The 26997-nt window shown below is 44.7% G+C and overlaps 1 protein-coding gene across 2 annotated transcripts in view; it reads right to left on the bottom strand.

The window, feature by feature from the left end:
- Itgb5 (integrin subunit beta 5) overlaps positions 1-26997 on the bottom strand; it is a 114125-nt gene that overhangs the window by 61727 nt on the left and 25401 nt on the right. For both annotated transcript variants that reach the window (XM_076868025.2, XM_076868024.2), the window contains exons 4-5: positions 20884-21133; positions 11085-11253 (exon numbers count right to left, since the gene is read on the bottom strand). In XM_076868025.2, coding sequence (XP_076724140.2) covers positions 11085-11253; positions 20884-21133 — 419 coding nt within the window. The remainder of the gene's footprint in view (positions 1-11084; positions 11254-20883; positions 21134-26997) is intronic.

Raw genomic sequence — 26997 nt, 5'->3', positions numbered from 1 at the left:
ATTTCCCTCCACCCCTTGGTTTCTTATAATCTGACCTCTCTCTCAGCCATAAGAAAAAGTGGAAACAGGAACCAAGAGGGAAGACCAGCCTTTCCCAGCTTTTGAAAAGTAAATAAAATCTGGCTTCTCCCAAGAGTCAAGACAGACTTTCTGGCTTGTTCACCTACAACAGCTGGCCCCACAGAGAGCCTGGTGCCCAGGGGAGAGACAAATGGTTAGAGAGTAGTTTGAGAAAATGAGGCTCCAGCCTGTGGAGCAATTTGGCTTCTTGGAGTTGAAAGGAATCATACTCGGTGGCTGCAAGGTCTGACAAAAGAGGAAGGTCCCTCAAAGGACCAAGAACAGGATTCCAAAACCCTCCCTCTGTCCCACCTCCATAGTCTGTCCCTGGATCCCTTCAGAAGTCCCCCTACCCCAATGGTAAGGAAGCTCCCTGGGAAGCCACAGGAGCCAGGGGAAGATTTTCTAAATGCCAGCTCCAAGCAAGCTGTGCTTGACAAACAAAGTGAGTGTGTACAGTAGAGTTCCTGGTCACAGTGGCCAAATACAAATGCAGTTCAGAGGGTGCACTGCTCAGAAGACAGGATCAAGGGGCTACTGCAGGACAAAAGCACAACCCAGGTTAACCAGGAAGAAAATAGAGCAAATAAGCAGCGCTGAGGTCTGGAAGGAATCCCAGCTGTTCAAGACCAACCTCTATCAGCTGCGGGGGTCTTTCCTCCAGCACCCACCACCTGAGTAGAGAGCCCTCCTCCCCAACTCACCACAACATCCGACAGCCTTGCTCTGCTGCTGAGAGCAATCCTTACCAGGAAAATCTTCCTTCCTTGGACTCCAAGCTGCTTACCTGTAGCAACCCTCCTGCACCCCCTGGTCCAGCCAGAAGGGTCTATTCCCACTTAAATCATGACAGCCAGGGTCAGTTAACAAGCTTCTTCTCACAGTGTCTCCTCAGAGTGAGATAGGAATTCAGGAATACAGAGAGCACTGAGTCTCAAAAGAGAAGTGTTGGAATGCCCAGTAAATAAATCATGAGCAACCTGGACTGTGTCCTTGTGCCTGTCTCCACAACCATAAGGCTCCTGGAGGAACCACTCCTGTAGGGAGTCTGTGAATTAAAGAATTTGGTGACCAAGAAATGACCCTAGCTTCATGGTAAATAGTACAACATACACCTTGGTGGAGATTTAAGGCAGTGTAGGAAGTAGCATGATCAGAACATATGAGGGTATGTCCAAGCGCAACCCCATCCCCTTCCACCCCTAGTTCGGCCCCAGCTATGGCCCTTCTCTAAATGTTAAAACCCCAAACCAGACAGGCAGCTTGCCCTGAGATCATCCGTACTCCTGTACTCAAGTGTAAGTTCCACTTTATAATAAATTCCTCGCTCTGTTATTCACACCTGACTTGTCCATAAATCTTCTTCTTCGAGATGGTCAAGAACCTGGAAGGTCTTGAGTAGAGGTCTCCTCTGCTCCTGAGGCCTCCTCGCACACCCAGGGAGTGACAAGAGGACAGGGTTCGAAGCCGGGCGCCATCTACTCACCCACCTCTGCTCTCTCACTATCAACATCTGTATTAAACAGTCCCCAGAGTCCCGAATGTGCTGTGGCCTGCAGAAGAAAGCAGGGCTGCGACAGTGGCCAGCAGGGCTCTAACTGGGCCCTAAGCACACGGCCAATGTCTGGACAACTGAATTTTCCAGGCTCACAGTAAGTCTGTGGGTCCCCAGAACCATTCTGTAATAATTCATTTTCACACAACAAGCAAATGTTGGAAGAGCATGACAAAGAGAGACTCGGGGACACCCCTTGGAGAGTCAGAGAGGTCTGAGAAAGCCATGGCCACTCTGTGGTCAGAAAACATAGGTGGATGCCTGCCGGCAAGTGGGTGGCTCACCTGATCTGGCTCACTGTGCAGACAACACTCACAAATCCTCTCTATAAAACTGTGCAAACACAGGGGCACCCTAGTATAAAGATGCCATCACAACCAAGTCTCAGTGATGACACAAACATCAGCTTGAACTCTTCTTTTTCTTTCTTATTTGTTGACAGACCTTTATTTTATTCAATTATTTATATGCGGTGCTGACAATCAAACCCAGTCCCTCACACATGCCAGCCAAATGCTCTACCACTGAGCCACCCCCCCAGCCCCACCAACATGAGCTTTAAATGACCAGGTTTTCTGATCTCAAAGTCAAGCCACTAAAATTAGCAATGACCCAAATGAAGGGGTCTTCAGGCCACATGTCAACATAGCCCACAGCCTCATTGTCACTGATGAGTCACCAGGCACACGCTCTCCCTTTGCTGATAAAGAGCCACCATGTGAACAGCAGTCTCTCACCTCGAGCTATGGGAGCCTGAGGGAGCAGAGCCAGTGATTCTGAGGGGCTCTCAGAACTGGGAAAGGCAGACATTAGAGCTCCCGTTGTACAGACAGGGAAGCCAAGGGCAAGACAAGATGCTTGCTGGAAGGGCCGGGCTCCATCAGCATACTGACCTTGGGACCATACTGGTGATCACCCTGGCAACCCTCAGGACTGTGAGTCACGCTACAACTGTGTCTGATAAGCAGGACACAGACGGCGATTCCCAAGGACCGTTTCTGCCCCGTTCCACAGTCAGCAAATGAGGTCAGGCAGGTCACTGTGATGGTTCCTTGGGCTAGGACTTGGCTCTCTTTGGAAGTTCACGCCTCCCACTCCTCTGCTCCTGTGTGACTTCAAAAGATGGCAGATGCTCTAATGTCAAAGTTGAGTATACCAGCATGAAGGTCCAGTTTCTTTCTGTAGCTATGGCTCTGCCATTTCTAACTATAAGACATTTGAGAAGCTACTCATCTTCCTCATCAAAAGGGAATGATACTCCCACCTCTAAGGAGAGAAAATAAGCTGGCGGAGTGTTTTTGCACAGAGCCTGGTCCTCAAAAGTGCTCAGCCAATGAGAATCAATCACATCATTAGCATCTGAGCCTCACGGGGACACAGAGAGACCAGAGTGAGCTCCTGAGGGAAAGAAATACCGTGATTCCATCACAGGGTCCTAGGAGCCTATCCTTCCACAGAGCCTGCACCCTGCTAAATCTCAGATCTTGCTCATCATCCATCTTTCTACTGGAATGAAGTTTATGGAGGCTGGAGCTGTGGTTACTGCCACTGCGCATCCACCACAGCACCTCACAGGGGTCTCATGCCCAGTAAGTACTCAACACATTTTCAAACACAACAGTAAGACATGCTGTCCATCAACCTTTCAGGCAAGCACTGGGGACAGGTTTCAGAGAAGAGAGAGCAAAGAAAGGGAGCTGAGCTGGCCAGCCAGTGGGCAGATCCCACAGCAGATCTGAGCTTGGGGACCAAGGATTCTTAATTCCAAAGTGGCACATGAAGAAAAACAAGGTTAGACTCTCTGTGACTGGTTTCCAGAACCATGCTGACATTCAAGCCTGTTTCTATTGCTTTATAACAATAAACATGTTCTCATCAGTAGTTTGTTTTTCCTGCTTCCACATACTTTGCAATGAAATATCTTTTTTTTTTTTTTTAAATCTGTTCTGTGGTTAAACTTAATGTAGCCAAAAGTGTGATATTTCTTTCCCTGGGGAAAGACATCTTGGCCTATGACTCAGGGAATAAACATCTACCTCAAGCCCAAACCTAACAATGTGCAGCAGGACATTTTTATGTGGGCTCTGTGGCAAGGTCCACTCTGAGCCGAAGACAACTTCAGAATACATAAGGTTGAGTCAGGCATGCATTTTCCACTTTGTTGGATAAAATATTAATAGGCAAATATCAATTATCACTGACAGTTAAATACTGGTCATTTCATATAGGTCAACATAATATGGACAAACAGGTTGTTTTATTTATTTTTTAGTGAATCTGCAAATTCAAATCAAATCCCTGAGCATAAGGACTTTTTCTCATTTTCTGTTGTTTCCTCCATGATCCAGACCATAGTGTTGGATAAGAAACAGTACTTCAGGTTCCACTTGTAAGGACATGCATAAAGCACAGTGGAGCCACAGAGGCAGCATGATATGATGGGAGGGTGGACAGTGTGGGTCACGAGGACCTGGGAGCTCCTGAACTTCAGAAACACAAAGGCACCTATAAACACAAAGCGTTTGTGGGATCACAGATGTTTAATGAACACCTGTTATGTGCAAAGCGGTGAGCTTGGTGCTGGGGGTACGTGGTCCTGAGAGAAGAGACACTGTCCCTGCCTTCAGGGACTTTACTTTCTCCAAGAGGAGGTACACATCATTCAAGTCATGCTCAAGTAAAAATAAAATGATAACTGGGATAGGAGTGACCAAGGACCTGGCAATGGGGGACCCTGACTAGTCAGGATGATCAATCAGGGAGGTTTCCCTGACAGACAATTATGCTGATGTCTGCAAGATAAGTAGGCCTAGGTTAGACATGAAGAGAAAAGCAGGTTTGGGGGAAGAAGGGAGAGATAAAAATGTGAGCACAGGGAATTTCCAGGGCAGGGAAAAAATGATACCATAATGGTGGATACACGTGGTTTTACATTTGTTAAAAACCCATCGAATGTACCACACCAAGATTGAACTGTAATACAAACTCTGGACTTTGGTTGATGATGATGTGTTAATGCTGGTTCATTGATTGGAATGAATGTATCACATGGACACGGGACGTTGATAGTGCAAGAGGCCATATGCTCTGAAGGATAAAGTCTACTGCTGGGCAAGGTGATGCACGTCTATAATCCCAGTGGCTCAGGAGGCTGAGGCAAGAGGATCATAAGTTCAAAGCCAGCCTCAGCAACTTAGGAAGGCTCTAAACAACTTAGTGTCTCAGAATAAAAATATAAAAAAATGTCTGGGGTTGTGGCTCAGTGGTTAAGCCCAATTGGGCTCAATCCCTGGCACAAAATAAATAAATAAATAAATAAAGACTACTAATAAGAAAAGAAAGAAAGTAGGACTACAGGAGGGGTCTTTCAAGCATGGGAACAGCATGTGCAAAGGGCCTAGCAGGAGTCAAGAGTAGGTGACGCCAGGTCATGTGGTTGGGACCAAGCACCCCGGGTGAAGGCTGGAGGGGGAGCAGCGCCAGAGAGCTGAACTCTAAATCCCCGCCTCTTAGCCAAATGCACATTCCAAGCAAGAAGAAGCCCCTGACTTGAAATGAAAAACTGACATTCTCCCCAGTTCGGAGATGTAGCCTGAGTCATCAAGAGACCTCGCAGCCTCTCCCGGGCTGGGTCTTCCCCGCATCGGTCAGGGAAGGGGCCACCACATGTATGCTTCTAACTCAGCCAGGTCCCACGCCCCCTGGGACAACAGGCAGCTGTCAGCAGGAGGGTGAAGCCCACAACACAGTCAGCCACGGTGTCACGGACTTGGGATGTCACCCCAGAGAGCAAACCAGTGATTCAAAGCCTGTGTGAAAGCAAGACCGTCTGAACACGGAAGGCCCAAGGGAGCCGGCACCACCAGACAAGGACACGGCGAGGCCCAGGCGCTGCACACCTGTTCCAGGGTCCTTAAGGTAAACCCACGCTTCACTGGAATGTCCCCAAGACACTCCAGCGAGGAAGAGTAAGCAGGATGGCGCTGGATGAGCCCCGGAAACCTGCTGCAGAAGCAGCTCCCACACTGAGACAACACAGAGCGCGTGGAGAAGCCCCTCCAGGGCCTGCCCAGGCCTGGTGAGTGACGGGTGGGGTGCGGGGGTGCCTTCCCCAAGGAAGGGAAGGCAATTTGCTACATTTCTCAATCCATGCTTGGAAAAATGACCAAAGTCTATGGTCTAAAAGAAATCAGGCGAAAACCCAGAAAGCCAAAGGCTGAATGTTTTCTCTGATAAGTAGATGCTGATAGGGAAGAACAGAGGAACTTTGGATTTTGCAGTGGGGAGTGAGGGGAGGGGAGGGGGTGTGGAGATGGGAAGGACGGGAATGAGACGGACATTATTACCCTGTATCCGTGTATGATTACACTACTGCTGTGACTCTGCACCATGTACAGCCAGAGGAAGGAGAAGTTGTGCTCCATTTGTGTAGAGTGTGTCAAAAAGCACTCTATTGTCATGTATAACTAATCAGAACAAATTTAAAAATAAATAGAAAAAAAAAAAGAAATCAGGTAACGAGTCAAAAGAGACCAAGTCAATTCCCGGAACTGGCAGAGGGAAGGGTGCAAAGAGGAAACCCCTCACAGCTGTGCCTGACTGTGGGGCTAGGAAATTTCCCACCCCTTCCAGATATCTGTAGTAGCTTCTTCAGGGTCTGAGTTTCAGACCTGAACCAGGAAAAGAAAAGCCTGAGCAAAGGGGCATTAGGCTGTGACCAGGTCCTTTGTGAAAAGTGGCACTCACCAGCACAGCTGGAAGGCACTCTGGAGCTCCTCCCCCTTACTCTCCTCTATTTCCCAGAGGAGCCCAGAGCCAGCCAGTGAGCAGCAGAAGAGGGAGATGCCAGGGCAGAATGACAGGGCTCTGCATTGCACTATTGATAAAATAGCAGCTGTTGATAAAATGGCAGCAGCTCCTGAAGATACAGGCACTTCCTATTTGGGGAGAATAGGAATAGTTCCAGTCTGAACCACCCACCACACTTCTACCTGTGCAATTCAGAAACAAACAAATTAGAGACAATTTCCAGAAGGCCCAGTCACTGGGTAATGGAAAGGCCCAGGGCTTTAGACTCAACCAGACCTGGTCCAAGTCCTGATCCTACTCCTCACTAAAAATAAGTGTAATTCCTGTGATACTCTGTTTCCTCGCCTGTAAAATGAGAACACCACCACCAATATACCATAGGACTCTTAGAAGAACCAAAATTAAGCAAGGACCAGTGGCACACATCTGTAATCCCAGAAACTTGGGAGGCTGAGGCAGGAGGATCATGAGTTCAAAGCCAGCCTCAGCAACTTAGCAAGGCCCTGTCTCAAAATAAAAAAGGGCTGGAGATGTGATTCAGTGATTAAGTACCCCTGGGTTCAATCCCTGGTACCACAAAAAAAAAAAAAAAAAAAAAATCAAGATCGAGGCTGGGGGTGTAGCTCCATGGTACAGCACTTGCCTAACATGAGACCCTGCACCCAATTCCCAGCACCATAAAAAAAGTAAAGAAAAGTATACAAAAATTATCTGGCATATGAGTGACAATCAAGCAAGGGTAGCAGTCACTTCTGTTTCTCAAAGCCCACAGATTCTGTATTCTTGTGGAAAGTCTATCAGTGTGAAGAGGTTCCACCTCTGGGGCTGTGGTCTCCATTTTAGATTAGAATGCCTTCACTTGCAAATAAAGGGCTCAATATACATCAGAAACAATTTATTATTCACACAAAGCAACTTTAAAAATTTACCTCTCAATGCAAAATTAGAGAATCAGGATTAAAACAGAAAGTCCGTCTAAAGGATACAGAGGCTAAATGCCAGGGCAGTAGAAGCTGAGGCACACAAGGAAATGCACTGGGCCACAGAGACCTTATTTTCTGGCTGACTGGAGACAGCAGCCCATAGAATCCCATGCAACAGCAGGCACCCAGCCAAGCCCAAATGCACAGGCAACTTCTTTAACCTGAAAGCCATGAAAGCAGCCAAGTGGGGACTGGCAACTTGGAACCAGAAACTCTTTGGCAGCAGCTCCTGAGGATACAGGCACTTCCTATTTGGGAAGAAAAGGAATACTTCCAGCCTGAACCACCCACCACACTTTTCTACCTGTGTAATTCAGAAATAAACAAATTAGAGAAAACTTCTAGAAAGACCTGGGAAGCAATAAGACTAGTATCAGGAGAAATCATTCTGTATTTAAACAAGTACAAACAGGTTCGATCATAGGCTTCAAAGTGAAGACAAGAAATTAAGAGCAGTGGCATCTCCCATTCCAACCCAGATGGTAATGGATGCAGTTGAACTGCCTCTCGCAGCAACGTGACCTGCTGGGGAAAAACAAAGCAACTTCAAACGACCACTCACAGAACAGGGTCCTTATCCTGAATAGAATCCTAAATAGAAATAGGAATTTCCTCCTTTTTGCAAAGAACAGATTTTCAAGGAATATGCAGCAGGTCACACGGGTGGGATTTAAAATCAGTCACGTGGGCTGGGGATATAGCTCAATTGGTAGAGTGCTTGCCTCGCAAGCACAAAGGCCCTGGGTTCAAATCTCACCACCACCAAAAAATAAATAAAAAAAATAAAAATAAAATCAGTCACGTAAACATTCTATAACCCTGTCCCACAAGTTGATAACCAATAGTTCATCCCAGAGAAACCAGGGTGAGAAGGAAACCAGAGGCAGGAGCTTCCCGTGGCAGTGAGATAAGGCCTGTTTTTGGCTCCATCTCCAAGGGCATAAAGTCAGGGGAAGCAGAGCATGCCCCGCTTGGAGCCCGGGGGACTGTCCAGGCAATTCCAGCCCTTAGGAGGCACCCAGTCAAGTACAAGAGATTCCAGGCCTCCACCCCTCTGTTACACACAGTTTGCAGGATTAAGTGGAAAGGCTTTCAATCTGGGCAAATGGAAAGAGCCAGAAAACTCAGTAAACAAAGCAAAGAATGCTTAGGACTTCAGAATGATATCTGAGATTTATTTCAAACAATAGGAGATAGGGAGGTTGTGAACACATATGAAACAAATTGGCCAAGGATGCATAGATTGTTCTTCCTACTTTTGTGTTTTGAGATGTTCCATAATTTAAAAGAAATACATATTCATTGTGGAAACTTAGGTAAATACAAAATTAAAAATCGCCAAGAAAAAATAAAAACCACACATAATTCAACCACTTGAGACAATTACTATTATACATTTTGGTCTATTTCCAATGTTTTTCATATATTTCTCTTTCTTTTGTCTGCCAAACAGGATCATGCTGTCCATTCTGTTTTATAACTTGCTTTCCACCCCCGCCTTAGTTTGTCTAAGGTATTACTCAGTCATTAAATATTTTTAATATTATGATTATTACATAATCTTTTACCAAAAGGGAGACCATAGTCTATTTCCAATTTTTTGCTACAATAAGCAAGGGTGCAATAAACTATGGAAAATGGTATTTACTATAAATAGATGACTTCAAATGAGAGAGAAATGGCTTGATGTGTGCCTAAATATAAACTGGCAGCACAAAGGAAAAGCAAAGGTGAAGATAGGAGCTGGTGGCTGCCACACTGCACAATTCTAAACAATTATTAACTTTCCCTGTACTCCCTGTTGCCCAGGCCACGTGAAAACTGCAGGAGGTATAAGGCTGTTAACATGCTCATAAAGTACCTCCCAGTTAACAATAATTCACCAGGTTCGGACAACCTGCTAGAATCCTCTCTCATACTGACTATTGCAAAGGCTAGAATATTCCATTCATCTGGGATGGCACAGGAAAATTCTGCTGGCCCAGGGTGTACCCAATGGCTTTTCAAAGACCATTGTGGATCCAGCACTCGAGACATTGTTAATCTAGCAGAATTAATACAGCTGGACATGGCTTATGCCTGTTATTGGGTTCGTCCCCCACTCACCAACCTTAGACGATTTCTTCCCCTGAAAAAAGAAAATCCACATAATTCTCAAGATGGGGAGATGAGGAAGATCTATGTTTTCCCTGTTCCATTTGTTTTCTGCCAAGAAGTAGAATTTGGATGAATGTCTGTGAAGACAAGGCCTCGTACAATCAATATCTGAATGCCTGTCAAAAAGTGGGAGGTTGGGGCAGAAGGATTGCAAGTTCAAAGCCAGTCTCAGCAACTTAGTAAGGTCCTACGTATCTTAGCAAGACCCTGTCTCTAACTAAAATGTAAAAAACGGCTGGGGATGTGGCTCAGTGGTCAAGCACCCCTGGGTTCAATTCCTGGTACAGAAAACAAACAACAACTACGAAACTATTTTTGTGATACGTTTTAAAGATTCAGAGCTGAACATACTCTAGTTGTGTTCCATCTGGCTTTCAGACTGCCAAAACACACCAGGGACTTCTGAACCAAACCATGTGTTTCTGGCCAGCAGCCATCCTAGATGGGCAGCCACTGCCACCTTCCGCTCCAGGAGGACCGCAGGATGTGCTGCTTTCTTTCCCTTTTTTCCTTCCCCTTATCCATCTCTATCATTTTGGGTTTCTTATTTCAAAAAGGACAACTGTGGCTCTTTTCTCGTCCTTGTCAAGGACCGAGTGGAGAGAAAAAACGAGCATGTCACCCTGAACATGGTCTCCGAGCTCAGACGTTTGGAAGGGGGCGACGAGGTGCTGACCAGTAAGTGGATGGCAGCTGCCACATGCAGCCTCTCTAAACTGGGTTCCCTTCCCAAACTGAAGAGTCCCCAACACCCACTATTGATGAACTTGCCTGGACTTGCAAGAAAGCATTTCCAATTCCACATACTCTATGATGATCACTACAGAAAAATGCTCAGTGTGTGCACAAGTTATCAAGGCATGTGCTGTGGTCATGAGCTCAAGACACTTCTTTTTATCATTTGTGGTTGTTGGGCTGTTTTGACAGTCGAAAATTATTTTAGGAATAAGTTATTACCACTTATCTATTTTTCTGAGATTGCAACCGCTCAAAACATGAGTTCATTTCTGACCTAAGTGTATGTCCTCAACCTGGATTCACACATCATAGGGAAGCAGGAGAAACACAAATAAAGAGAAACGCAACCAGAGATGTCATGCAATTCTCATTTTGGGCTGGATTCTCCAATAGGGCAGTCTTTAAGGTCTATCAAAATTGGGCCAGAGAGCTCTATGAGCTTCTCTGTATAAGGGTTGACATTTACTTTTTCCCCTGGTAATAAGCAAAAAAAAGCCAAATTCATAAACACAGAACAGCTGTCTCCTGGCAAAGACAGTATCCCATTGCACTATGGCCACACCCTGACAGACACATACAGCCCAATCTGTCCCCAGCTCCAGCTGACTTGACTGCTATAGATTTTTCCCAAGGTGCCACAGAGCTCAGCCTCTGGTGGAAGAGTAGACAGGACCCACATGCCGGTGTGACTCACACTCTGCCACCTCCTGCAGGAAGTGCCATCACCGACTCTCTCTACCTTGTCCTCTCTGCACCAGGAGGGGACCAGAAAGAAAAGTTACCTTGCAGACAGCTGCCTGGAGGACTGCGTCAAAGCCTCCCTCCGGGGCATCTCGGTTGCGGGACACCCTCTGCTTCCGAACTTCCTCATTGAAGCTGTCGACTCTGTCAGTGAGAGGCAGCAGATGGCGGAACCCAAAGGAGGGGACGCAGTTTGGAAATAACTTGTAACTAGAGAGAAAGAAGAGAAGAGTCACTTTCCCAACATCACCACTGAATCTTAACCAAGTGTTCTGTGCCTTGGGGGACATCAGTAAATATTTATTCTGCACCTACCACAAGCCCTGGGACAGGCGTTGTGGAAAGAACAAAGACAAATAATACAAGCCCTACTCTCCAGACATCCAGCCCTAACCACAGGCAAGACAGCCTAAGCCACGCAAGTGAATGGTACGGACCAATGACTCAAAGGAGGTGGAGATTTTGCAGGCTCCGGTGGACAGAGGAGAACTTAGCATGGGCCTCGAAAGATGACCAGCAGCGTGGGCAAGGCAGACCACGTCCACCAAGGGCAACATAAGCAGAGTTCCTCTAGGAAGCCAGGTTCTCACATCCACTGTGTTGCGGCTGTGTGACAAAAGGTGCCATAATCTCTATGACAACCCACTCAGTGACCACCTGGGTGTGCTGGTACAAACAAATGCTAAATGGAACAGGCATGAAAACATTCTATTTTTTTTTTTATTCATTTATAAACACTTCTCTGATAAACTAGCAGCTCTCCTAGATGCTGCAGAAATCACTAGGAAATTAAGCATCTTCAAAGGGGAAACTGTATCTGGAAACTTGGAAGGGAGAAGAACTGCATGTCAACAGAGGGATAATTTCAGGCTTTTCTCCTGAAATATTGGGCAATGTCCTCTTTAGTCTGCTGTGGAAACCTCAAGTAGCCCCATTCCTGGAGGAAGTTAGCTTTCAATGGCAGTCTAGGAGCTTCAAGTTGATATAGCTAATGCAATAGGAAGAGAAGCCTGATTTTACAAATGGGTTCACCACATAAAGGGGAAGAAGGGAGAGTGTGGCATCCAAAGAGAGGCACATGTGCAAAAGTCCTGTGGCAGAAAGGGCACAGAGGAAGGCTGGTGGCGCTACAAGTAGAGAGTAAGGGGTAAGGCACCCTGGCCCAGAAACACAGGGTCTGTGGACACATTAAAGGAAGTCTCAGTCTCTCTCTCTCTCTCTGAAAAAAAAGATGAAAAATAAGCTCTAACAGAAAGGTCTGGGGGAAGGCTTTGGATTCTATCTAAGCCATGTGCATGGGAAGGGAAACAGGTTTAGTGGCTGCCAGGAGGACCCTGGCTTTGCTGCTGCCAAGGCAACCTCAGCAGGGCGGGTCTGGGCAGGTTCCTCTCCTCTACAAAAGGCAGCTGTTGGCTCTCTAAGTCCTCTTCAGGGAGACAGTCCCTGCTCCAACTGCCACCGTCACACCACCCTGGCACAGAGCCCTCGCAGCAAGCCAGCTCCAGCAGGACAGAGTCAACCCTCCTCCCAGGACAGCCACGGTTCTCCTGCGCAGGCAGCAGCCAGGCCTCCCACCTGCCCTCCCTGGGTTCTCCTCCCTTCTCCCTCCCCAAATCTTCAAGAACACCCTGTGCTTAGACAGGGCACGCTCTTTTTGACCCCAGGCCACCATGACTCTTCACGACCTCTTCATTTTGTCATAGGAGAGTCATGGAGATGACATTCCCTCTTGGAGTAGGAACGGTGGTCCCACGTGACCAATGGACAGGCTCAGAAGGAAGCCACGCATCCACAGTCTCACGGCCGTCTCTCTTCCTCCAAGTCCCTTCTCCCCACTATGTCGTTCTAGCCCATGACTTAGGACCTCAGGCATGTGTCCATTGTCACAGTTTGTGGGAAGAAAAGAGAAAAACGGAATAACTGCAGTCAAATGAGAAAAATCCGGAAAGCTGTGAGCCGTGCAGCTAGAGCTCAGCATTTTCTACATCTTCCCTGTCACTCCTGCAACCAGCAACAAGCAGAAACATTTTTTACTGTGTAGAATCACCGTTCAGTAATTAGGAACTAGGAAATATGTTTGCCAGAGAGAAGCCTGCATTGCAGAATATGTCTATAACCAAATCAGAGACACTTCTGAGAGGAAAGCAGCTTTGCCACACAGACCCTGGGAATATTTTCATCGTCACTGAAATAGGATGTCACCTGTGACTAGTTCTCTGTTATAACCTCTGGAATCGTGGTCTGAGTGGCCTGGAGATCTGGCTGTTTGGGGTCTCCTGCTAGGAGACTATCTCACTGCCACTGTGTCTGTGTTATAGGATACCAGTTTAGGGTTATTTATAGGGAGTTACAAAATTAAAGGTTATTAACCAGGCCAGGCTCAGTGATACACACCTATAATCCTAGTGACTTGGGAGGCTGAGGGAGGAAGATCACAAGTTCAAGGCGAGTCTCAGAAACTCAGTGAGACCCTGTCTCAAAACAAAAAGGGCTGGGGATGTAGCTTAGTAGTAGAGCATTCCTAAGTTCAATCTTTAGTCACCCCCTCTCCCCCACAAAAAGGGGAAGGATGTATGTGTATATAAATAGCAAATCCAATTTGAAGACACTAGATCTAGATAAAGCCAGAAAACAATATAATGTTTAGGACCAGAGTGTGGATTGATCTGATGTGGAAAGGATTGCCTGTTACTCTAGACGTAGAGAATTTCTGGATAAAATACAGTTTTTTAAAATTTAAATAGATAGATAGCCAAGACTAGAAGCTTAGAATGTAAATCCCAGGCGTCAGAAATGAAGAAGGAACCATTCCACAGATGAATGGACTAAAGAGCATCAGGAAATGTGCGGGAAGGAGCTGGGATGTGTCAGGGCAGAACAGAGGCCCTACAGGCTTGGAGTAGGCCTCTACCGAGCAGGTGACGAGCCCAGGCCTGCAGAGGCCAAGCCCTGACACAGGGCTCTCTGCAAAGATAGAGCCAAGTGCCACGAGAGCTGCCACACACTAAACAAGCACAGGACATCTCCAGCCACCAGCCCGGGAAAGAGACAAGGAAGCTCACCTCCCACTCTAAGCCAGGAGCAAGAAGAACCCCAGGTCTGAGCAATCAGAATCCATGACTTTAAGGGCAAAGGAAGCCCCAGCTGAGAAATTAACAGGAAAACTAGTTCCACAGTGAATGCTGAAGGTTCCTGGCAGCAGCAAACCTCAAGCTGCTCTGTAGGGGGCCAGCACTCCAGGGCATGTGGTCCCCGGATGGAAAACAGCCTCCAAGATGAACTAAGGAAACAGCAACTCCAAGAGAAACAAACCACCAGGAAGGAATGTCAGCAAATCCAATGCACTGAAGGACCACAGTTCAAGAAATGGGGAGAACAAAATGATCTGAAATTCTTTACAAGAATATTTAAGATATTTAAAAAGAGGAAGAAATAGAAGCCAAAGGTTAGAAAAACAAAACAAAAAAAAATTAAATAGAAAAAAAAAATAGAAGGCTTTAAGAAAAATCGTATAAAAAGGGCTGAGGCTGTGGCTCAGTGGTAGAGTGCTTGCCTGGTATGTTTGAGGTCCTGGGTTCAAACCTTGCCTGCCAAAAAAAAAGAAAAAGAAAAATAGAAGCATCTGAAAAAGAACCAAATAAAAATTATAGTAGTAAAAAATATATATAGTCACCGATGTTCAAAAATGAAATTTTAGTGGGACTGGTGCTGTGGCTCAGTGGTAGAATTTTTGCCTAGCATGTGCGAGGCACTAGGTTCAATTCTCAGCACCACATAAAAGTATAAAATAAAGATATTGTGTCATCTACAACTAAAAATATTTTTAAAAAATGAAATTTTGGTGTCTGGATTAAGCTGAAACTGAAGAACAAAAGTAAACTAGAAGAAATTTTCTATTATGTAACTAAAAGAGAGAGAACAGTAAAATTATGGGAGAAAAATTAAGAAACGTGAAATTTAGAGTGAGAAGCTCTGCCACCTAACAGTGTCCAGATGAAAACAGAGAGAACATGAGAGAGGAAGCAGTCAAAGAGATAAGGTCAGAATTTTCAAGAATAAAGATCGGTGGCGCATGCCTATAATCCCTGCAGCTCGGTAGGCTGAGGCAGGAGGATGGCAATTTCAAACCCAGCCTCAGCAAAAGCGAGGCACTGAGCAACTCAGTGATTCCCTGTCTCTAAATACAATACAAAATAGGGCTGAGGATGTGGCTCAGTGGTGGAGTGCCGCTGAGTTCAATCCCTGGTACCAAAAAAAAAAAAAAAAGATGTGCTCCCAGAAGAAAAAAGAAGACCAAGCTACAAGCGGTGTAGATAAAAGCAAATCCACCTGGACACACGGGAGTGCATATCACTACAGAAGAAATTAAAAGTCCCTAGAGAGAAACACAATGACTAGAAAAACAGCCGATGCCATATCAGCCACAAAGAGGCCAGAAGAAGTGTTAACACCTTCAAGGTGGCAAAGGACTGCTGTGATTTTTTGGGAGAAATACACAATGGATAAGAAAAAATATAAATAATGAAGGATGAAATGTGTTGGCTCACTTGCAAATGCTTCCATATGAGATGTATTTCAACAGCCTAATATAATAGAAAGAAGTGTTCAGAATTGGAAAGAACAAATCCTGTGTCAGCGAGCATCAAGTGACTCTTCCCAGTGAAACTGTTCCTATTATTCAAAATAGCAACTGGACAGTTCTCCACTATGACATTTAAGTTACTCTGTGCCCCTTTTATTCCCATGGCAGCCCCTCTTACTCCAGATTTGGCATTTCTGGTACATTCTACAATGGGAAGGGATGAGTTCAGGATTTGGATCCCTTGGCAGAAATACCTGGAGCAGAGGAAGAAGGGACACACCTCAGGAACCCCCGAGTGTATGGCTTTCCTTCCTGAGATCCCCTGCACAGGTATCAAATCCCCTGACTTACCCAGCTGCCCCAAACTTCCTGGGGGCTGCCATTGCTGCTCCTACCACCCCAAGGGAGAAAATCCTAACTGAAGGTGCTGCTGGAGACTGGGAATAACCGTGGTTCTACTCTGCCCATTAGCTGGAGGAAATGGATGGTCAGAGAAGAATGCCAAGCAAAGGTCTCCCTAGCTCAAGCACGGAATGCAAACAGCAACAAGACGAGAGCATGGGTGTGGACTGCGGCACAAACCCAACGTTCCCGGACCTCCTTGTTTTCCAAGAAAATCCAGTGATCCTAGTTATTCTTGGCCATATCTTGTGTTTTAAATGTTGGTAACTACCAATTGGTATAGAATAGAAGACACAGAGACAAACCCACACATCAAGGTCACCTGATCCTTGATGAAGATGCCAAAAACATAATTAGAGAAAAGATAAACTCTTGAACAAATGGTGTCAGGAAAACTGGTTATATCATAGGTAGAAGTATGAAACTAGACCCTTATCTCTCACCCTGCACAACAATCAACTCACAATGAATTAAAGACCTAGGAATTAGACGAGAAACTATGCAACTCCTAGAAGAAAACTTAGGGTCAACACTCCAGCATACAGGCACAGGCAATGATTTTTTTAATGGGACCACTAAACCTCAGGAAGTAATGCCAAGAGTTAATAAATGGGATAGAGTCAAATTAAAAAGCCTTTGCATAGCAAAGGAAACAATTAGGAATGTGAAGAGAGAACATACAGAATGGCAGAAAAATCTTTGCTAGCTACTCTTCTGACAGAGGATTAATATTCAGAATATATTAAGAACTCAAAAAAACTTACCACCCCCAAAAAATCAAATAACCAAATTAATAAGTGGGCAAATGAATTAAATAGACACTTCTCAAAAGAAGAACTACAAATGGGCAGCAAGTATATGAAAAAATGTTCAACATCATTAGCAATTAGGGAAATGTAAATCAAAATGACACTGAGATTTCATCTCACACCAGTCAAAATGGAAGCCATCAAGAATACAAATAATAATAAATGCTGGAGAGGATGTGGAGAAAAAGGAACACTTTTACAATGTAGGTGAGACTGTAAATTAGTATGACATGGAAAACAGTATGAGGTTCCTCAGAAGACTTGGCATAGGATCACCATAAGATCCAGCTATACTACTCCTCAGAATTTATCCTAAAGAATTAAAACCATCATACTATAGAGATATATGCAATTTCTGTGTTTATAGAAGCACAATTCACAACTGACAAACTATGGAACCATAAACAGATGAATAAAGTGTCCATAAACAGAAGAATAAAGAAAATGTGGTATGAATACACGATGGGAGTTTTATTTATCCATAAAAAAAATGAATCATGTCATTTTCAGGAAAATGGATAGAACTAGAGATCATCATGTTAAGTGAAACTCAGAAGGTCAAGGGTCATATGTTTTCTCTCATTGGGAAACTAGAGAGGAAAATGGGAAAGAAAGGGGGGAAGTTCAGGGATCTCATGAAAATCAAAGCAAGAGCAATAGAGGAAAGGGACCCAGAGGTGGGTGACAGGGAAGGAGATAAGTGTTGGGGAGTGATATTGGCCAAATTACACTGTTATATTGTGTGCATATACAAATAAGTAACAAAAAATCCCATCATATGTAAAACTATGATGCACCCATTTAAAAAAATGTTGAAAGAGGGGTGGGGGAAACAGTAAAGGCTAGCTGAAAAAGAAAAAAAAAATGTTGGTAACTTATTTGCAGTGCTGTTAAAACTGAAAGGCAAACAAAAGCCACATACAGACTGGATCAGCACAGGGACAGCCAGATTACCTGCCCTGGTTTGTGCTATTCTTCCCAAGCAGTGGCGAGCATATCTGAAGAAGAAGCAGGATGCTGCACAGCCTGGATCTGGGGAGGGAAATCTCAGCACAGTGACGCCCCACCCTCCTACTACTCAGCTCAGAGGACAGAGATTTCTGTCACAGAGAACTGATGCTTCCTTCGAAACTCCCATTTTTCACTGGATTTCCTGTCCTACAAGCAGCTTTTCAGTGTGCCTTGTACTCATAGCCGGTCAAGAATCTCACTGTCTGCGACTGGTTCTGCCTTGGAGGGCTTAGAGAGCGAGCTCTGAATAAGCAATGCGGAAAAGCCTTGCGTATTCAAATGATGAGTGCCCATGGCCAGTCCTTGATCCTCTGCCAGCTTCTAATCCAGCATCTCAGTTAGTGAGACACACCCTGTCTGGAGATGGGGCATAGGCAGGGCAGGGAAGGAAAGGAGCAGATAGGATCATGGGTCCAAATGATTTGAAAAAAAGTTTTGCGTATAATGCTGCTCGCTGCTCCTGGTAAGCAGGAAATCTCCAACAGGACATTTGGCATGGGAACTGGCTGATAAGGGCCTTGGAGATGGCACATAAGAATGCCAGTGGCCCCCTATGGCCTAGAGGAAGCAAAACCCGACAAATGATGACACCTAGCACTCTTCGTGAAGGAACTTAAAGAGTCTATTTGTCCTTAAAAGTTTTTATTATCTCATTGTTTTTCCACCATTATGTCACTTCTCAACCCCTGGAGAAGATCTGAAGGGGCTTCTAGGAGAGTAAACAAGACCAGGAAGTATTCGCTGGAGCACAGGCCACCAGCACATTGTCACCTCACCCAACCACCCAACCCGACTCAGACCTGGGAGCTGTTGAGCTGCCAAAGATGACCTGGAGGGAAAGGCAGCCCAGGGGCTTAAAAACGGCTCTCTTCCCCTGGGTGGTGGCGGGAGACCAAGAATTGAAAGTGACGTCACAAGATGGAAGGAGGCTAGATCCCTGAGTCACGGCTTGAAGGAGAGCTGCCAAGGAAAGCAGCTCAGTACTCATTAGAATTTGTTCAAGTAAGAAAAAGCTGGATTGTGGGGAGGCATGGAGGTCTGGGGGTTGCTTGTTACTGCAGCTCAGGTAGCCCCTAGGTTTAGTGTTGGGTGACTTTGAAAGTCTCTGGGTTGTAGGGTGACATGCATGGGGAAAACAGGCTTTATGTTAATGAGAATGCAGAGTCTGAAAGTAATCTGTCTGGATTCACACCCCAGGTCAGCCCCTTACTACCTGTGCACTCTTAAGTTATTTGCTTTCTCTAAGCCTCACTTTCCCCATCTTTAAAATCTGGCTTACATCTACCTTAGAAGCCCGAAAAGGCTGTTCTGATACGAATGAAAGAATCTATCTGAAGTGTTTAGTATGGTGCCTGACACTAAGTAAGAACTTAGCTGTTCCTTAGATAGTGACTACTTTGGGACCTTATAATCCAAAACATCACTGAAGTTGTAGAGATGAAGCAAGAAAAAGGTGTTATTTACCACTTGTATGAAGTCACATTGCATAATGTATTTAAAGGGGTACTTGAAAGACTAGAAAAGAAAGAAACCAACCTAACAGAGGTTTTGTCAGGGGCACTGAAGATTGCGATCCCCCAACACACACCTCCACATGAAAACCCCATGCAGAGACCAACCTTGAGGCCCATTTTCTCTTATTCCTGGGCATGCAGCTGAACAAACATCCCATCCTTACTAGAATTCAGTTGTGTCTAATAGAATGTGGGGAACAGAAGTGGGAAGGGCACTTCAGACCAGGCTCATCTAATCCTGCTATGCCTGATCCTCCAGGTAGGATGACCTGCAATCCCTACACAGAAGATGGAAGGACACAGGGTCCCTGAGTCACTGATCAGGAGACCCCATTGGACTTAGATAAGCAAGAACCAAACCCTTAGAAAGCTTGAGCTATTGTACACTTTTGAATTTTATTTTCAGCATTAACATTCAGAAATTTCTGTTCTCTAATAATTCATCAAATATTCTTTAATTCAGGTATTGAGTTACATTAAAAAAAAAAGTTCATACCTTTAAAACACAAGGTTTTTATTCAGCTTTGTCAAGATAAGTTAAGTTACTTACATAAATAATAGGGACTGTAGGAGTCTGTAAACAAGTCAGGATGGCGCCTGGCATTTTGCCAGAGAAATGTTAGCGTCTGTAAACAAGTCTGGATGGTGCCTGGCAAAATGCCAGAGGGAGTGGTTTGTGAAGTAACTCCACCGAGTCATTAAGTGTGGAGATTCCTTATTGGTTGACTGATGTATCTAGTTTATGCTAATTAAAATAAGCTGTGTGGAATGTATAAATACCACTCCTGTCCTACAATAAACGGCTCCTACTCCTGCTGTATCAACGTACACAAGTTGTTCATCACCCCCCCCCGGTTATTTTGCTGCAGCCAGCCTGACTGTGGCAAGGGACAATTCTGAATTCATTTATTCAAATATCTTTCTTTTATTTATTTTTTTATGTGGTGCTAAGGATTGAAACCAGTGCCTCACACATTCTAGGTGAATGCTCTACCACTGAGCCACAACCCCAGCCCTCAACCTGGGTCCTTGACTCCCTAAGAATATTTTCTAAATTCTATTAATGTAAGAAAATGGTGCTGAGTGAGGCAGGCAAGAAAATTAATGAGCTATGAACCTTGTTTTTTTTTTTTTTTTATAATTTGACTGGTTCTGTTAATCCCAGCACATTCAGACTTTTTTTTTTTTTTTTTGAAAGAGAGAGAATTTTTTTAATATTTATTTTTTAGTATTCAGCGGACACAACATCTTTGTTTGTATGTGGTGCTGAGGATCGAACCCGGGCCGCACGCATGCCAGGCGAGCGCGCTACTGCTTGAGCCACATCTCCAGCCCAAGCTATGAACCTTGTAACAGTTCACTTCTTCATATGTAGGGCAAGGACAGAACTTGGTCATCACTAATTGGATTAAATGCCTAAGCCTAGTCAATGCTCCTAAACATCCTTCCTTGGGGGTAAGTTTTCCACTACTCCATCCCCCCGCCCCTCCCCGTACCTGACAGTAGAGCAGCGGCCACTTACCCAATGCATGGATTGGTCTGGTATCTCGGTGCCGTGTAGGAGAAAGGAGAGATGTCCTTGTCAACAAAAGACCCAAAGCCCAACCGGAAGTTGCTGGTGAGCTTTCTCATCTCCTCAGCGAGCTTGGTGCCCAGGCTTCGGATGTTGTCCAAATCATCCTTCATGGACAGGGAGAGGTCCATCAGGTAGTACAAGTCCACAGGATAGTCCTCCACCTGGCGAACTTGCAGCTGGAAGGTGGTCTGGTCACCTGTGCCAACAGAGAGGCCACACACCTTAGAGGCCACCCAACTTGCTGGGGGCTTTCAAAGCTTCTCCACCTCTTGCTTTTTTTTAGTGATGGTGTACCTCCCAGAAGAAAGATTTTTCTTAGAAGTAGAGTGCTTGCAGGGAATAGGTGCCTCAAGTGAAGACCCTGATTCTCCTCCCCAAACGCCTGAACCAGCAGCGTCTCTAATGAAGCTCTTCAACAACCAGACTCCCGAGTGGTATTCTATTTTCTCAGCCAAAGACCCTTAGATAACTGGCAGACAGTGAGCCAGACGATTCCATGGACACAGACTGGGTGGAGAGTAGCCCACCAACCACGATCCCCTCCAGAGAAGGAGCCAGCCCAGATGGGAAGGAGGTGTCAGAAAACAGGGAAGGAATTAACAAGAGGAGTGGACACGAGTAAGAACCAGTGGGGAAGATAGAGACACACAATTCACGGAGGGCGGGCAACAAAGACAGCTACTTAAAATACCCCAAAGGGCAAAAGTATCTAGGCCTGTGCCACATCACCAGTCTCGATTTCCCCAGCCATTCACCAGACAAGAGTGCTCAGTTCTTCCACATATTTGACATTTGGGGACATCACAGACCCAACTCATTATCCGAAATCATATGTATAAATACAGGAAGATGGATTCCAAATTTTAGCTTCATTAAAAAGAAAAGAAGAAGAAACAAAAAGAGAAGAAAATAAAAGAATAACTACCAAAAACAACAGAAAGAAAAAAAAAAAGACACCACTAGATTTGTTGACCAGTTATAAGAAAGAGAAAATGATTTTTGGCTCTACGATAAGAGAGCTCACAGAAAGGGGGAATTCATTCACAGAAAGAGATCAAGGAGAAGAGCCAATGTCTGAGTGTGTCCATTGCTACCTCACTGTCCAGGGTTTAGAGACAGGCCCTAGTCAGGGTAATTATCAGAAGATAATGATCCTTATATCATTTCATAATCTCCAAAAGCATATCACTTAGAACCCACTTCAAGGTTCAGTTCATACCAGGTAACTCAACCTGCCTTGGCTTATTAGCCTTTCAGGAATACTAAGACATGCTCTGTTTATCCCAGAGCCGAACTGTCCATGCACGATTCAAATTTGGATATATTCTTCACATGCACCAGCCAAGGTGGCCTTGCTTGTGCCCACAGAGTCTACATAGATTAACTGCAGCCACATCCAAAGAAGCTAATCTTTCATCTCTAGCTGATAGCCAACAAGCCAAAGCCTCCCTGCACCTGCAGGACAGAAACCCCATCCAATATGCTCCCTCTCCTCCCACCGCATACAAGACATATTTCATGAGCTAAACCAGGAAGAATCCAGTGATCAAAAGATTTCAGTTCAAGTTTCACTTCTGTCCCTCGACTAGAGGTACAATCTCAGCCTTGATTTCCTCAAATATGAAATAGAAATAACACCACAAAGCTCACGGCACTGACTAAGGCTGTGAGGCAGTGGTGTGGGAGAGAAAAGTCCTATAGCAACAAAGCCTTCCATAAATGAAGTATGCTTATTATAATTACTATTTGCAGCCAAAATGGCAGCTCTAAGCCTGCTTCCTGATATGTTTTTTCCATGCACTGTTATAGCTACCTCAGGACTGATGTAGTCTGCATTGCCTGTTGGTATGAGTCTATTTTTAAAAAAGCATGCGCCTGACTCAAACAGAAGAAATGTTTGAGATTTCTTCCAGAATGAATTCCGGACTGCTGCAGTATGTCTCTGGCTCCCATCAGGCAGACAGAGCAGGTCCCTGCATGGGGGCTCTTGGATGCCACCCCACAGAGGGAATGAAGAGGGAGGAACTGGGGCAAGGGACACCCCCATTAGCCTTTGCCTGGGCAGATGAACCCCAAGTGGACAGAGCCTGCAATCAGATCCCCTCCATCCAATTCCATCTCCTCTTGGCAGGCTCTCCCACATTTTCATTCACCTGTCTACCTTCTCCCCAACTTTTTTTCTTCTTTTTTAAAATCTAGAATCTACTTCTACCTTTTTGCAGATTATGAATAATTAAGACAGGTGATTTAAGACCAGTAAATGGGGAATTATCTTAGATTCAAGGAGGCACCCATAGACATCACCCTAGGAGTGTCACTAGGCTTGGAAACAACAAAGCTGGGTTTGATCCAGGCCTGAGTCACCAAGGATTTGGGGACCTCAGTTCCTTCTAACGTGCGGCTCCACTCCCGTTTAGTGAAGCGGGGAGGATATGAACTATCCTGGGGATTCGAAGGGACAATGTATATAAATACCACACAAATGCTTCTACACAAGGAAATCTTTGACCTCAATTCCCCAAAAGGTCAATTACTGAAGCAATTTCCTATGGGAATGAAAAAGAGAGGGAAAATTCTGCCAGAAACTTGTGTTTGAATGGCTACAGCCATGGGCCTATAAATTCAACTCCAAATTTTCCAGACATAAAGGCAAAGACAGAAACAAGATGTGATTTTTATAGGTCCCAAACTCTGCTAAGAAGATTATCTATCAGTGAGAAATTTGTTGGCATTAAATTCTAAGATAAATTGATCACTAAGAAAACACACACACACAAACACACACCCCTTTTCAAAGGGGGGCTATAAATTATTAAAAAGGATCATTTCTCCTGGTTTTCTAAAAAGAAAAAGAGATGTAAGAAGAGGGAATGCCATTCATATTTGGAATGAAGTTTTATTGCCACCTCTACTATGCTTGCTCTTAAATACCACAAATACCTGAATAGGCTTTGGTAACGATGGAATGCTCTGCCAAGAGATTTGGGAGGATGGACATTCCTGCTCATACTCTTGACTTGGGTGTCAAGCTTCTAGAGCACCAAAGTCCCAGCAGGAGAGGCCTTCAGCCAAAGGCGAGTCTGTCACCAATGGTGAAGGGCACTCTCTGCTGGGAGGTCTGGAGCACATTTCCCACCCAGAGCCACACAGGCTTAGACACAGTCTGCCCTTCCGCCTCTCCTCCTTCATGCTGCTCCCCAGCACTACCTGAGATTAAAGTGGCTCCCTCCACATACCCAGCAGGGGGAGAAGTGCTTCTCACCTTCACTGGCAGTACCCAACTCTGGTGACGCCACCCAGGCCACATGCCCAGATCTGTCATCCCTTGCTGTCCCTCTCCACATAGGATCCCTTCAGGCTTAGATCCCTTCTCTTTCAGGTTGCTCCACGTACCCCCTTCTGGGGACCAGTGGTGGGATCAGAGAGACAGGTAAAGAAAACTCCAAAGAAAAGCTGGTCTACAGGCACCTGTGAGGATGAAGGTGCTCTTCCAAGTGGCCCCTCACGGCCTTCTGGGTTTTCCTGCTCCCAAAGCACCCAGCTCCAGCTATATTCTGCACAGAATTCCTTTCACGTCTCCATTCCTAAGTACAGGCTCTCCTGCTGTAATCAAGTATCGGCTAGCGATCCATCCCAAACACATTTTTTAACACTTTCTTCTTTCAGCTCTTCCTTCAATAGAAAGTGAGAAATTTGATTTTTCCTTAGGAATATGTCTCCGCCGACAAACATTTCTTGAGAGTGAATAAAAAATTCCAGCAAGAACTTTTAAGATTCATTGTTCTTCATGTGTGAAGACGAAGTGGTATCTCAGCCAAGATTCTTGCCATCCCCAAATAAATGTGTGTGGCTTTAGATTGCCTAGAATTACTCTTCTAGGCTAGAAACTAAAAGAAGGGAAACATAAAATCACCTACATGGAAACAGGATTACAGATGAACACAGAATTAGGGCCCTAGTGCACACCTTAATGCCTACAGCTCTTCTGTTCATTATAGCAAAAGGTAAATAAATTGTATCCAGACCTAGATCCAAAGAATCATCTCCCTGGTCTAGAACAAGGCTGCTGGGCTGCACAGGATCTCACTTGCCACCTCAAAATCCTGACTCCTGATAGATGGAATCTTGGAACAAGTCATGGTGGCCTCCACAGCGCCCGCCTCCAAGCAGAGGCTCTGTAGTTCCAATTTCCTTAGAATAGCCCCTTGTCCATCCACCATCAAAAGTCCTTCACCCTTTTAAGTATGTACAGTGTTAGTCCAGGGGCAATATCTATGTCAGTAACTGGCCCCTCCAAAATGGAACTTAAAGGCTGGGGTGTAGCTCAGGGGTGGATCACTTGCCTGGCACGTGTGGGGCATGGGGTTTGATCCCTACCAACACAGAACAGAACCTGGAAGGAGAGGGGAGAAAAACCCATAAATAAGGGCTGGCAGGAAAACAGCCACCACCACCTGCAGCTTAGTTGACACGATTGTACCAATAGCAATTCCCTGGTTTTGATAACATACTCCTGTTAGGTCAAACGTTATCACTGGGGACAAATAAGAAGGAGACATGGGAAATACAATTATTGTTTTTGCAACTTCTTATGAGTCTAAAATTATTTAAAAATAAAAAGTTTAAAATGCACACATACAAAAGCTAATGCTCAAAGTCGTAATTTAAGAGCCTAAAAGGTTGAGATGAATAATGACTTTAAAAAATCCATTTCCAACTATCCTAGAGTTTCAAAACCACCTCTAGCTTTTGACCATCCCAATAAGATTTACTTTAAAGTTTTATGTCTTCTTAAGAGTTTTATGTCCTTTGTTAGGGATTTTTTACAAAGTTCTTATCCTGACATATTATTTCCAGTAATGAAATAAAATGGAAAACATGATCCTGTGTTTATACGAAATCCTGCTTAAAGTTTGGCAGTTCTTCAAAAAAATTTAAACATAGGATTACCATATGATCCAGCAATTCCACTCCTAGCTATATACCCAAGATAACTGAAAACATATGTCCCCATAAAAACCTATACTTGAATGTACATAACTGCCCAAAATGGAAACAGCCTAAAATGTTCTTCAGCTAAAAATGTGGTGTTAACTACATGTACACAATGGACTATTATTTGACCATAAAAAGGGATAGTGTATATTCTACAACATGAATAAATGGCCACTTGCTATATGACTAAAAGGAAATACCCAGCATAGGCAAAAATCAGAGATATGGAAAGTGGATTAGTGGTCACCTGGGGCTGGATGAGGAGGGGAGAGGGTAGGATAAGGAGTAACTATTAATTGGTACTGGGTGTATTACTGGGGTAATGAAAATATTCTGGAATTAGACAGTGGTGATGGTTATGCAACCTTGCAACTAAGAATCACTGAACTGTATACTTCAGAATTGTGAATTGTTTGGTATATGAATATTAATTCAATTTAAAAAATTTAAACGTGTTGCTTAAAGAAGGACATTTTTCTTTTTCTTTCTCATTTTCTCCTTTATTTATCCCAGAACTAAAGCTTGGCCTTCATGAAGCATCTTTCATGTCATGCTGAGACCTGTCTTGTACAGCTGGCAAAGGGTTGCACATTTCAACAAATACTTATTATGAGGGGCAGAGCAGAGAGCAGGGGAAAAGACAACATTTCAAAAGTATAGAGAAAAACCAATCCCTACCTATCTGAAGAACCCCTCAGACTCAGGGGAATGTTCCTGAGGTCAGTATGCACTTGGCAAACAGAAAATTTTGCTAATTGCAACATAACATTCCCATTTTCCATAATAAATGGGGTTTACTTTACTCCTCTTTATAAATATTAAGGTTATATCTTCAAAAACTAAGAGACACTTTTGGTTTCCAGTATTTCTATATTTAGAAACACATTCACAATGGTTCTAGAACTTTAGGGATTCATCTTTTTGTTGGATCTCTTCCTGGTCTTCATCTGTACAGACGGAAACATCCTCTTGGTTTGGTGTCTTCCTGGGGCAGCCAGCCCCTCTGTCACCTTACACCCTCAGCCCTGGGCCCCCGAGGGATAACCTTCCACAAGACTGACCTTC

The sequence above is a fragment of the Callospermophilus lateralis genome, chromosome 10 (genome assembly GCF_048772815.1).
Source record: "Callospermophilus lateralis isolate mCalLat2 chromosome 10, mCalLat2.hap1, whole genome shotgun sequence".
NCBI lineage: Eukaryota > Metazoa > Chordata > Mammalia > Rodentia > Sciuridae > Callospermophilus > Callospermophilus lateralis.
This window is presented reverse-complemented; position numbering and strand designations above follow the sequence as displayed.